This window comes from Pollicipes pollicipes, unplaced genomic scaffold (assembly GCF_011947565.3).
Source record: "Pollicipes pollicipes isolate AB1234 unplaced genomic scaffold, Ppol_2.1 Scaffold_4881;HRSCAF=5763_pilon_pilon_pilon, whole genome shotgun sequence".
Taxonomy (NCBI): Eukaryota; Metazoa; Arthropoda; class Thecostraca; order Pollicipedomorpha; family Pollicipedidae; genus Pollicipes; species Pollicipes pollicipes.
Window position 1 is genome coordinate 28,182,729 of NW_023596576.1, and position 13,720 is coordinate 28,196,448.

A 13,720-nucleotide genomic window follows, 5' to 3' on the forward strand; every position below is an offset into this window, starting at 1 on the left:
CTGTCAGTCGCCCTTTGTTGTGATTGTGTCGTGAGAAGCTCGCCAGCTTGAAGAACGTAGCTTCTTCTCAGTTTCTTTAAGGCGATGTGCCGGTCTTCTAACGATCTACCATTGATGGCGTCGTTGGTAGCAGCTTTAGAAAGCCTCGCCGATCTAGGAAGCTCGTTGTTTTTGGACGCCCGAACTGTACATCGAAAGACCAACGGAGGACGTTGAAGCGGCATATGTTGAGGATTCATCCGGGGCTTCCTGCTGCCGAGAGGAGCAGCGACTTTGGAGTGAGAGGTCGGATATCGCTGGCAAAGGCCTCGCACACTTCCTGCCGCACCGCTAGTTCGACGGACCGACCAAATGACTTGGCCCATGCCCGGCACGGACTGGTATACAACAGCTGGTATACAACACTCCTACTAGCTGGGGCCAGGCAAGGTCCCAGCTGGAGCCCAGCGCCTACCCAGGCTACGCCCATCCCCAAATATCTTACCAACATGTGCCCAGCTGTTACGACGGAAATTTCTTTTAACACATGTTCGAACTGAAGCGGGTGAGAGTCGCTTTCCCTTCAGAGACACAACAGCTTGGAACAGTGTCCGCCAGAAGTACAGCTGAGGCACATCGCGTGAGTTTTGAAGCGAACGGGGAAAAGGCATTCTCAACAAGACATCTGTCTGAGAGTATATGGAAAAGGCTGAGGACCATGGCCTGAAATGATGCATGGAAAGTGGCAATATTTGGTGTGACATTAACTGAAACGCATTTGATCTATCGGTAAAATTTGGGTGCGTCAAGATTGAGGACGTGCGCGTAAACGGGTTATGATAGCCATTTGTATTGTGGACGCTCTGTTCTTGGAGCACATTTGGAAACGCACAACAAATTGCCTAAGTTCATATGGTAACTTACGCGCAGATTTCACTCCTCAGTATCCTGGGCAGATGCAACAGCACCCCTTCAACTTCACAAAGCAGGCAATAAATGTGCGTTGATATATTAGTATTCATAAATATATAAATGGGTAGCCGGAACATAAGTGGACGGAATCCGAAAAGCATTTTGTACTGGTTTGCTTAGGATGACTTCCAAGACCCTCACCCCCCAATGATTTTAAGGAATTGACACCCATGGGTACGGGGTGCGGTTCCCCGCGATGTCCGCCCTTCCTCCCATGGTGGAGGCAGGCGACGCCATATAGCCCTATCAGCTGAGTGCGTCGAGAAACCTCAGGCGTAATAACCGTTTGGTATTGGTGGTATCTGGCCGACATGAGAACTATCATTGTCCCAGAGGCCCCAATCAGCGTCAGAGGCCCTCTGATTGACTTTTGAGCGTCCCGGCTCGCAGGACCAGCGCCTCTTAAAAGAGGACTCCGAACATGAAAGGTACTCCGAATGAACAGACACAATGACACTAGGGTGGAGAGATAGAGCCACTTGACTGAAAGTATTTCTGGAAGCGAATTTGACCAGTTTCTTTGGTGAAGTCCTCGCTACGCCGCTGTAAAGGTATGAACATGATTTATCACGGTTATTACATAAAGTGATTTGTAACCATACCTAAGCAAAAGCTATGCTGTGTAGAGTGTAGTTTCCCAAGATAGCTTGGAAGGTTGAGCTGAACAGCTAAAAACTACGAAATTTACGCCAAAACTGCGCCAACAATCGGCTTTCTTGCTAGATTTGGCCTGCTTCTTTTTCGAAATTATGGGGCTCGGGGTTAAAGACCAAGAGACTAAAGAATGGACTACATGCCTGACGCTATCCAAACCCTTCCTGTCCCTGTTAATTTCTCTATGTTCCATCTAAGCCTTTCTTTTTCTTCCATGCGTAATATAATTAATAGGAGGTCCCTGATTATGGCACCAGCTGTAGCCGCACGCCGAGATGAAAATGACGGCGGTGCTGAGAACATGTCGATCTTCTTGGCTGTCTTGGCTGTTTTGGCTTGATTGGTGAAGGAATAATTGCATGACGAGCAGCCAGTTATCAGCACCTTGCCGACAAAATATCAAAAGGTGATGTATAGAATCAAAGTCGATGAAATCACGTGTGACTCGTGGTGGATTGACTGACTGGGAAATCGTGACAGGGGGAAAATAAAGACACGTTAATGTTGAGCTATAAATCACTATTTAAGCAAATGACCAGAAAATCACTTTGAAAAGCGCATATTAAAAGAGCACTGAGCACCAAGTTTTAAATTTCAGGCCTATGGTCTCTGAGTTCTTGACGTAGTGCATCAGCGGCTGCTAAATATTCCCCCCGCCAAGTCCATTTTTGTTGGCCTTGAATGCCTGAAGTGTAAACACCGTGTTGTCCGTGCGTTGCGGATTGGGGCTGTGGAGGAAGATAAGGGAAGGTTGCAGTATGTGTATTGCGTTTGTTGCGTTGCTGGTGTGGTAGAACTGCTAGTTGTAGATGCTGGCCAAATTTTCACGATATAAATTCTTCAATCAAGTAACGTGACGCAAGACAGTGGTTCCGGCTTGTGGACAGCAGATTTGAGTGGAAATTGACATTGGCATGGAGGATCCTTTCTACCTAGTCAGGGAGTAAGTGCCTTAGTTGTTTGGGTATCTCAGAACCTGAGGTATCTAGGAATTTTTTTCTCTAACAACACTTCTACTGACTAATTTGCTGTTCTCTTTTTGCACTTTTTTTTGGCTATCCTGGTACGTTAATCTGGGTAAGCAATGTGGTCACAATGTTTGTCATATGCTACCCTAGAATACCTACCCACCTGGTGCATTCCACAAAAGATTCACAGAAATGGTCCAGCCATCAATTGTTTGGTTTGGGACCTGCTTCTGCAGTGTTGCTGTGAGCCACCTCCAGGGTCAGCTTACAGACCAGACAGGAAACTCTGGCATGTTTTGACGAAATCTAGTTTGGTCACTGATGCTGTCCCAAGCAGTGGCTAACCAACAGGGAGCTATTGCTCCCCTCCCCTTCTCTCCTTGTGGATTTAGCAGGGTATCTAGACAACTCTTTGTTGGTTTTAAGTGTTCTATTGTCCTCTAAATAAAGAAACCTGAGGCATGTAAATAAGATCTTGAGCCTAGCAATCTTCTTCATATTAACAAATCAGGGCCCCTGCAATGACAACTAGGGAACCCCTTGCTTTATAGGGTACATGAGATGGTCATGGATCCAGAAAGCTTGAGGGGGAGAGGGAGGACTCTCCAGGAGGGGGCCAATTTCAATCAAGGGAGTGCCAACTATACACCAAGAAAACTGTTTTGAATGCTCATTTGTTATGGCATTGCTGAAAAGACCATAAATATTCACACTTGGCTATATGGGCTTGCATCCTGTAATACTGTCATGACATTGCAATACCCAGCATTCTTATTTGTTTTACTTCTTGCCTTGGATCGACAAATCACATGTACAGAATATGAAAAAGTCACTCACATTTTATGTTATTCAGCATTTACAGAAGACCCCTAATGTTATTGAGCTTTCACAGAAGATCCCTAGGTTAAGAAATTACACCAGTTGTTTGCTTTTGATTGTTGCAATCATTAACCTTAAGAAATACACACTTGGATAATTAACTTGTCCATATAAGATTATTGCATCCTCTATCTTAAGCTGGTTTCAGACCAATCCACTGGCAGCGCAAGCTACCTCTAATCTTGAAAGACGCACATCAATTTGTAACAGCTAGTATGCTGGTCTGCTTTACTTTGGTGTTTTGGATACAAAAAGAGTGTGTGTACATTGCAGGCATCAGGAAAAAATGCTTTGTGGTGCATTTGTTAAAGACCCCTAGATCCTGTTTTTGAGGCTGGGAGCAAAGCTCTTGGAGAACAGTGGCCACATTGTTACCAACCGACTGTTCATAGGCTTGCAGAAATCAGAATGCTTCCAAACACTCTGTAGTCATCATTGACCTGATCAGCATCGCCACGAGGTTGACACAACTGAGCAGCCACTCTGGTTCGGCCATTGACACTAACAGAACAGGGAGCACCCCAATGAGCTTGTGGATGTAGGAAAGCAGGAGGTCCGCGCACCTGTGCAGTGTCCGTATCACAGATCTTGGCAGCCCATTCTTTCATTTCCACATTTCCAGACAGGTGTTGAACTCGGTCTCAACAGCTGGTGCAGGGTCTAGAAACCGTGCATACCATGTCACGGTCGGCTTCATTGCTGTCCAGCTCTTCATGCTTTATGGAAGCAAGCCACAGAGTTTGAGTGACTGCAGCTGCGGCTGGCCGAAACTGGCGTAGAGACGGGGGACGGGGACGCTGTCTAGCAGGGAATGAAACAGTTCGCCCTGAAGTAGTTTGCAGCATCCCGGCAATCGCCCGCGTAAGACCGGTACGCCGGTCCTGGCATACAGCGGGGAGGAGCGATATTGATCCCAAGGATCTGAGCTGCCTCACCTGCCTTTTCCATTACAGACCCAAACTTCCCTCTGGCTTCTCTCTGCATCCCCGCAGCAGCCTGATGCAGACATTCATGTGTTCTGCAGCGTCCGTGACGTCCAAGCCCTTGGCCTGGAGCACATGGGCGACTGGTTGCACCACATATGGCACGGTTTCAAGCGTCGACATTGCCACCGGAGATTCTGAGGAGGAGATTGTGCGCATCAGTATCTTGGCGTTATTCCGCGCTTCTGAAGAAAGCCGCGCGCTCGTCTTCGTCAGATAGTGGGCCACTGGTAACAGCAGCTGGCGGATGCGCGTGACTGTCTCGTGACGCTCCAGAAAACGCGTAGTGCAGAGCGTGATAAGCCTTTTCTCTTTGGGCGCCACTTTCTTAATGGCCTTCTTAAGGACTCTGGTCGAAGCACCAATGTCACCCAAGTCCAAAGAGGCCCATGAGGCCCTCGGGGTGCCGTGTTATTCTTTAGGACCTCTTTATCGCCCTCGTAACGTTGTTAGGCTTCAGGGACGCCCTAGTAGTACCCGGGAGGCGCCTCTCTAGAATTTGGGGTGTCATTTTATTTTACAGCGTCCTAGCCCAAATGGCCATTTTCGGATATTAGAGGAAGTCATCTGGGTTTTGGCCGTCCATTTAAATCTTGGAATATTTACGGACCCCAGGAGCTCCCTTTGAGCACTCGGGACTGTCCCTCAAGATTGTGTCTTTCTGTGTGGGCACCCTTTTGTAATTCAAGGAGTCTTTCTAGACATCAGAACACATTTTCAGACCTCAGAAACACTGTTGGAGCCCTTAGGGTGACCTTCCTGGGATTTGGACGCCTTTCTATTTTCAAAGGCGTTTTTTTTTTACCCTCCCGACATGTTTTCGTACGTCAGGGGTGCCTTATTGGCCATCGGTGGTGTCCCTTCAAGTTGTGAGGCCCCCAGACTTTTAAGTGCATCCGTCTAGACCTTGGAGCACATTTTTAGGCCGCAGGGACAACTTTTGGATCCTCGGAGGCGCCCCCCCCCCCCCTCCTCCCCCCTATGGTTTGGTGCGCCCTTTTTTCTTTTAAACATTCTGCTAGGCTTCGAGACATGATTTTAAGGGCGCCCTTTTAGCACTCGGTGGCTCTATCGCGGGATGGAACGCCGCTATGTGTTTTTAGAGCGTATTACACCTGGTCCTGGGACATATTTTGAACGTCAGCCCTTCCAACCCTCAGGGCACCCCTTCAGGGTTTGAGGCACCCTTTTATTCTTTAGGGCGTTCATTTTACCCTTAGGTTGCATCTTCAAGATCTTCAGGGGTGCCCCTTGAGCCATCGGGGGCGGCTGTCCAGTTGTTGGGGCGTTTTTTTTGTTTTTGTTTTTTTTTTGTTAAGGGCGTTCTTCTCGCGCCCGGATATCTGGGCGCCCGAATGAGTTCAGAGGGCGACCTTCCAGTCCGGGAGCTTTCGATGTCCTTGTATTTTGCAAGGCATCCTTCTGGAATTCGGGACATATTTTAAGACCACATGGGCGCCATTTCAGTCATCGGGGGCGCCTCTCCCTTTCCCCCAAGGTTTGAGGCACCTTTAGATCTGCATGACCATTAAACACCTTGCCCCGTTCCGGTCCGTGCCGGGCGTCCTTTAGGAGCGCCGTCAGAAACCGGCGCCTTAGAGCGGACCCTGGAGGGGTTCCTTTACGTTTCGATCGGGGGGGGGGGGGCGGGGCACGTGCCCGTAGTGCCCCCCTGGCTCCTCCCCTGCAATGAGATCCGTTTTGACCCGCGGTGATCCAGGGTAAAACCCTGGCGTCCCACTGACACCAAACAGGGGCTGATGATTAGGGGAGGAAAGGCAGAGGAAAGCTTAATTTTGGAGATAATAACCATTAAACCTATTCTGGCAAAGAAAGCAGCAAGTTAGGAGCCAGCTGCCCACCCCAGCCCCGGAGGGGTTATGTTGTCATTGGCCCTAGACATAAGGCATTGTCGCCTCCATAAGCCTCTTGTCAACTTCTCTTCCATGCTTTACTGGCGCGTTTGTCCGACATGCGCATAACATGTTTGTCTGACATAGTTAGTAGTTGCTGTGTGGCAGTGTTTCCGAACCTTTCTATGTCCGTTTCTCCCCGATGCTGCGTCATCTTACAATTTCCCCTTACATTAAGCAGCAGAACTCAGTCAACATAAACTATGCATATTTTTACCCCTTAATTTGAACAGCATCATGCAAGTAACTGACAAGAAGGTCCAGAGAAGTTTTGTACAGAGTAATTGCATTTGGGCAGTACAAATCAAATGACATACTGAACTCTCATCAGCTCGCTGCGCCCGAACACTTCATTTGAGTGGAATCACCGCCTCTGTTGTGGGCTCCTGTGGTGGATACTTTCAGCTTAGTGCATATGTTGCGTGCTGTTACACATCGTAGCATCACGTACAGTGAGCATGACTTGTTGACATCTCCTAAGTATTATCTTTTTTTAAAATCTGGCATGGTTCGGATACATCACAATTATCCCCTGATGCCCTTGTTTTTGCGCAGGGGAGAGGACTCCCTCCTGGCTGGGAATGCCTGCTCTATCAGAAAAGTGTTGCACTCTGATACAAAAGAAAGTTTTAAACGTTATGTTAGGATGTGTGGAGGAGGTGTATGGGCAAGGACTGCCAGGTGTCACCATCCAGCCAGTAGCATATATTTACTATAGTTTTAGCCTAGTACCTTGGTGTGGTGCTTCTCTCAGGTGTGTCGGTTGTCATAAGCAAGTGGTTATGTGCCCCTCAAAAGGGAAACACGATTCTTCTGATTTACTAGTTTGATGCTTATATTGTGATACAACTTTAAGCACTTCAAAAGTCTTCCAAAAGTAACTCAAAGATGAAACTACTATTACAGACCTAATAGTTCCTCCATCAGGCGGGTCTGGCGCTTAAGTGTGTACTCATTGTTTCAACCAGTAAGTTCCCTGGCTACTGGCTACTGAGACATTGTTTCAGCCGGTGAAGGATTTAATGGCGTACGAATTTCAGCCTTGTAGCCCCACAACCCGAACTGTTGCTCGGAACTGCTAGGATTTGAACCGGCTTCCTCCGATTGGGAGTCCAGCGCCCTACCTCTGAGCTAGTTCTTTCTGCCGGCTTAGCGCAGTGATGGAAAGGTGGGCTTGTAGTAAGATGCCCCTGGTTCAAATCTTAATAACTTCTAGGATGAAATTTGGGTTTGGACACGCGTGTAGATGAAACGGTCCTCCCAAAAACGATAACGGAAGCAAAAACTAAAACGGTGCTGCTATGGTCCAGTTCGAAGGACTCAGTGACGCATAATGATCACCAGAGGATCAACGCGGCTGAAACGTGTTTTGGAATTAACAAGTTCTCTATGTACCAGTGTGCTCCTTCTGTAACTAAGCAGCAGGAGCTGAGCTTTGTAGATTTTCTTTGTTGGCCAAGGCAGAGCAAGGCAAAGCACATAAAAAAACGAAACATGTAAGGTCTAAGCACACCTCGTGGGCTAGTTTCGTGACGTGCTGCAGCTTCGGCAGTGGTCAGATGTGGTGGACCGGAAGTGCCACGTTTAGACGTGCAGGCACGCAGAGTGCGGGTAAAAAGGGCTCCAAAGCAGGGGCGCGATGTCGTCGTCAGTTAGTGCTTCCAGCCCCCCCCCCCCCCTCCCCCGCCCCCCTGCTGTGGTAAGAAGGTATGCCAATCCGGGTAGAGAAACTTTTTGTTGCTTTTTGGGGCAGAAGATTTAGTCCCTTCTCCATGCTTACCCCCCCCCCCCCCAAACTCATTTTTGTGAAACTGCGCCCTGCTGAAATGTGGCACATCTTTAGTCCTCAACACTCGACTGCCGTAGGATCTGCCGCAGATTCTACAGACTTCAGTTGTTGCGGACGAGAGGCATCGTTTTTATTTTTTCCACTTCATGCCTTGCGGGCTCGCGGGCTTGTAACCGGCACCTCTAGTCTGCAACAGCTGACGGCTGCAGAATCTGAAGCGGATTCTGCTGCCAGTCCGCAAGGTGTGGACGAGCCTTAATGTGGACTAAAGGACACACCAAATGCACACTGGAGGTTCTTTGCTGTTTGCAAGATTTCAAATGCAATGTTAATTGGTACTCTGAGAAATGGTTCACTGTCTGATGTACTGATTGCCACCCCTGCCAAGTGGGCGCGAAACATGTGCTTGTGAGATCAGATTGCGGGAGGGATGCCCTTCAGCTCCTGTTGGGCTCCACAACCGTTAGTATCAGTCGGTAGACCAGACCAGCATGTAGATTGCGCCGGTTCTGGACTTGAGTATGGTAGAATTTGGGGGTACGGGAAATATGTTTCGTATTTCCAGACCGGCACGCATAACAGCTCGCCGATTGAATATTGTTGCTACCAAAATCGGTGCCAGTTCCTGTGAGATCCACCAGTTCGCGTGCTGAAAATGTTTGCCCGTTGTGACGATTTGAGTGTGGCAAAGCCCAGCGTCTCGCCGTAGCATTGATGTATGTCCGCCAGTGACGTGGTCAAGGCGCTGTCCAAGCTGCGTGGCCTGCACCAGCGCCTGAACGAGCTGGAGACGGTGCCGGCCACGGCCGCCGAGCGCACGTGGACCGAGAGCGAGCTGAGGAACGCCCTGCGCAGCACCGAGTGGGACGTGGAGGACCTCCAGGAGACAATCAATATCCTTTCTGACCGGCTGGTGTTGACCCGAGGCTGACCCGGATACAGCGCTGTGTTCAAACCCAGTTCTGCAGTCGCTCCTTGTTGTCCGTTCAGCTTAACTGCTCTCAGTTTCTCAAATGGTCTTAATTTCTGATGTTTGCTTGGCAGCGGTCCGATATGAAACATGTTACAAAATACGTTTTCCATTCATAACTTCGTGTCGCATTCGATCTCGTTTGTGTTCCTGTCCGAAGCCGTGTGGTTACGTTCCCCTTAACCGCGCCGCAAGCATTGTGGAGAAAAACCCGAAGCAGTTTAAGCTGGATGCGGCCGACCTGCAAGCGAGAAGGAGCTTCGTGAAGGCGACGCGCGACGAGCTGGGGCTGCTGAAGGAGCGGCTGAGCCTGAACAGGGCCGTGGACTGCGACCGCACGGCCAGGCAGGTACGCATCGGCCGGTCCGGCCCGCTCGCCCGCACGTGGACTGCGACCGCACGGCAGACAGGTACACGCCGGCCGGTCCGGCCCGCTCGCCCGCACGTGGACTGCGACCGCACGGCAGACAGGTACACGCCGGCCGGCCCGGTCCGCTCGCCCGCGGGTGGCTCAGTTAGAGCATGAATGCATGTTGCTAAATTGTTTGACCATACTGCCTTGTGTGCGATTATTTTTACATTGGCAATCACGGATTTAGTTGATCTGCCAACTAACAATACAGCTTGGGTGCTCGCTCTTCGGGGAATTCTCTTCTTTAGAATTGTCCTTGAATTTTCAAGGATAGTGGTGCATATATCTTACCGCATGTTGTGTATTGCTCAACTGGTAGTTAGCTGCTGGTTGCTGAGGGCTTAATGAAATGTATCACTGGCCTAGAAACATGTATAGTAGCTGATGGCTGACTTCTTAGCGTAGCGACAATGCGCGCTTGCTATGCTATTTTAAGCCCTTGCACATTTTTTAGATCCAGATTTGGCTTTGGTTTCGCGTGGTGCCCGGGACTGCATGCAGCCCACGATCATTGGCAACTAACATAAATGGCATGTTTCATAGGAATTGGAGGAAGCAGATGAACTTCCTCCGGCCTATAATGTGAGTAATTGGCTATAAGGAAGTATTTCCACGTCTGCATTGTCAGTCCATGGTGCGAAATCTTCACGAAAGACTGGCCCAAGAAGCAGGCATTGGAGGTGCATTGCGCGGTTTGCGAATGGATGCTGTTCACATTGTAGCCTTCCCTCCACTTGACCCGCTACAAATTGTGCTATAACTCTGCACCCCAGGGACTTCATGGCTTTCATGACCTTCTCTTCACTTTTACCGTTGGATGCATCGCTATCGGAGTTCGCAATTAAACCGTTGTAAATGACCGTTTATGAGATGCAGAACTTAGCGAGAGCTTGGCTATGAGATTCACATACTATGTGGAATATTGTGTTCACAACAGGCGTCCGGTGTCATTGTCCTCCCATCGATATTCGCCAGAATATAAACGTCGAATCCTTGTGTGAATGTGTAACAATCAAACGGTTCCGAACCATGAGCAAGCACCCTTTTGCTGGTGAACGTCTTGCATATGGGCATTACCGTGTAAACATACATTTTCCGCTAGCGGTATTTATCTGTGATGGAGCCGTTTCACCCAGCCTGAACCTTTAAGTCGCATATGTCTGACTTTTAAACAGTTCCCTCAGTCTGGATGAGCGCGTGCAGCAGAGAGAAGCGAAGTATGCGATGCCCCAGCCGGTTTCTGTCACCGTATGAGGGTAGAGACGTCGTTCTGACCCCGGCCCGATGCCCCAGCCGCTTCTGGACCACGCCAGCTCCCCTGAGCACGCCATCACCAGCGTCCCCGGCGTCGGGGGAAGCGGCGGCGGAGGAGGAGGCGGCGCTGGCGGGGGCTACAGCCGGCTGCGGGAGGACGAGCCAGACTCGCCGGCGCAGCAGCGGTGGCAGCCCGGCGCCCCGGCCGCCCCGGCCCAGCGCGGCGGCGCCGACGACCAGGCCATGTGAGAGGCGCCGCCGCCGTAGCGCGCGCCGGCGGGGGGCGGCGTGTCGCCTGGACTCGGAGCTGTCCCGAGGCCGCCGGCAGTGACGGGTGGTGCGGCACGGCCCGCTAACAGAGGCAGCGGTGGGGTCATCTGCCAGCGCGCGCCGGCGGGGAGTGGCGTGTCGCCTGGACTCGGAGCTGTCCCGAGGCCGCCGGCTGTGACGGGTGGTGCGGCACGGCCCGCTAACAGAGGCAGCGGTGGGATCATCTGCCAGCGCGCGCTAGAGCCGTTGAAGTGCATGAGCTGGGAGCGTGAGTGCCGTGGTCACCTGGCCCAGACGTGTGCTATGACAGCCTGTGGTGGTGAAAGTGTCGTCGGTCTCGACCCTGCTGCCCCTCACGGCGGGTGTGCCTTGCTCGTCATGCTTGGGCGCACATTGCGCGTGGGGCTTGTGTCGGGGTGCCAGGAGGGATAGGAGTTTGTTCCGATGGTACGTATTAAATATGATTGCCCTGCTTACGTCCTGAAAGCTTTCTGAAGTTGGATGTTGTGATCACCGAAAGTTTACCTTGTTTTATATCCGACATACAATTGCAGAACACTTCTTGTACACTTTGTTAATCCGTGAAGGTCCACTGCATCCTCGACTTCTCTCTTGAGCACCTTACGCATGTTGACGAACCTCGTTTGCAGCATGGTGGACGACACGGTCCCTGAGGTAGCCACGACCCAGGGGAAGCTGGCCAGACCCCTGAACAAGGTGCTGAAGGTGCTGCACCTCTCCAACGGTCAGTGGCTGGGTGGCGCCCTATCGCGCTCCCTGCGTGCGGGGCTGCTAGAGGATTGTGGTTCACTCTCCGAAGTTCTTCAGGCCTGGGCCGTCTGCTGACAGTGTGGCAGCCTCACTGTCGGCCGCCTGGTGTCGGCGCTACAGCTCGTCAGGCCTGGGCCGTCCGCTGACAGCGTAGCGGCCTCGCTGTCGGCCGCCTGGTGTCGGCGCTACAGCTCGTTAGGCCTGGGCCGTCTGCTGACAGCATGGCAGCCCCACTATCGGCCGCCTGGTGTCGGCACTACAGCTCGTTAGGCCTGAGCCGTACGTGGACAGTGTGGCGTCCTCACTGGCGGCCGCCTGGTGTCGGCGCTACAGCTCGCTGATGCGTGTACCGTTCTGTGCCGTGCGACCGTCGGGTGCTGCCGGCCGTCGCTCAGCGGGACGGCCGGACGTGACCCGCCTCCGCGTCTGTCCGCAGAGCGGCGTCAGTGGACCGCCATCGGCGTGCTCTCCGGCCTCATGCTGGCCGCTGTGCTCATGCTCTTCTTCATCTAGTCTTCGACCGGCCTGCGGGCTGGCCGCACCGCGCCGGCCTCAACCCTCCGCTCGCGGCCACGGACGGAGGCGGCGGGTCTGTCCGCTCTCCGGGCCTCCAGGGAGTTATACCGCCCGGCAGCGCGCGGTGGCCGACGCGCAGGGGCGCCAAAGAGCCGATAGCTGTTTTTCGTTGCGCCGCGCCGGGGTAGCGTTTTTATTATCGCATTACAGCGTAGTCAGTGTACGTCGATTTGATTTCAACGAGGCATTCCGTGTCGGGTCAGCTCACACCGAGATAGGGAGAGCAGCTCGAAGTAAGTAGATAGTCCGGGTCGCTGTTCGGCCGCGTGGTCTCGTGCGCCAGCCAAAGAACCGCCACGGTGCTGATCGAAGCAGTGTGGTGTAGGGGATGATGTGCAAACAGGAGCTGTCCGCCGCTGCGTGACCGGGAGCGGCGGTGGTTCTCTAATGTGCCAGGCAATCATTTGTGATTTATGCGCGGTAATTTTGATGAGCTTGTACTTGCGGCCGTGACACGTCAGTCTGTTTGATCAGGTGGCTTGTTTAACCGAATATGGTATTATCCTGTGCAGCTTTGTCGGCCTTATTTTTGATCCTGTGTGATTTGATAATTGTCTGGTGAAGGACGGCTTTTGTGGTTTAGTCGTGTGATATCCGTGGCATGGTATATTATTAAACTCTTCAATCAAGTATCCACGTGCTAGTCATTTGTCGTGCTCACTCAGTGGTCTTGCGTCTGTTCGTTTTTGTATGGGCTGAATTTCAGTCGGCGCTGGCGAGATCTGCTGGCGACCAGCTGTGTGACCTTGAACGACGTTTCCACGCGCCTAGGTCGGCCAATCGGCGGCGGCGTGCAGTCCTGGTCTGGGAGGCCAGCTTTTGCTGGTTGGTCTTCCAGTCAGAAATTACTATTCCTAGGGCGTGAAGTAATCTAGCGATTGTATATGCTATTGAATTATGCCAACATGAATTACGCCTATAAACAAACTCTTACGAATCGGTGAAATGACGGTTTGTATAGCGATGTGGCAGAAACTCTTGAAGGCTGGCGGGCAAGGTGCAGCGTAACGGAACGCGAAGCAAGCGCCTCCTAATGAACTGGCGTCAGCGGTATATGCTGGAGCATGACTCGGCCCAGGTGCGGGCGCAGCACCATATGACAGCAGTGCGTTAGCACTCTACAGGATCGCTGACAAAGAACAAGAGAGAAATGCACTTGGCATGTGAATGCGCAGATTATCCCGGGTGGTCCGGGCAGCGGCCTCTGCGTCGTGTGCGACTCCTTTTTGTTCGAGGGAATGCTATGCCGCAAAACAAAAGCACCAGTTCGCCCCGCTTCGTCCACACGCGCCAGCAGACCGCGTTTCTTGTTCGAAAAGGAGATATTGGT

The 13,720-nt window shown here is 51.7% G+C and overlaps 1 protein-coding gene across 1 annotated transcript; it reads left to right on the forward strand.

Moving 5' to 3' along the window:
* Positions 1-2,310: 2,310 nt before the first annotated feature.
* LOC119100207 (syntaxin-10) lies at positions 2,311-13,326 on the forward strand. The gene is made up of 8 exons (XM_037223317.1): positions 2,311-2,548; positions 8,867-9,030; positions 9,302-9,456; positions 10,063-10,101; positions 10,813-10,947; positions 11,354-11,490; positions 11,694-11,788; positions 12,251-13,326. Exons 1-8 carry the CDS (start codon positions 2,520-2,522, stop codon positions 12,325-12,327), a joined length of 831 nt encoding a protein of 276 aa, XP_037079212.1. The 5' UTR covers positions 2,311-2,519; the 3' UTR covers positions 12,328-13,326.
* Positions 13,327-13,720: the final 394 nt, after the last annotated feature.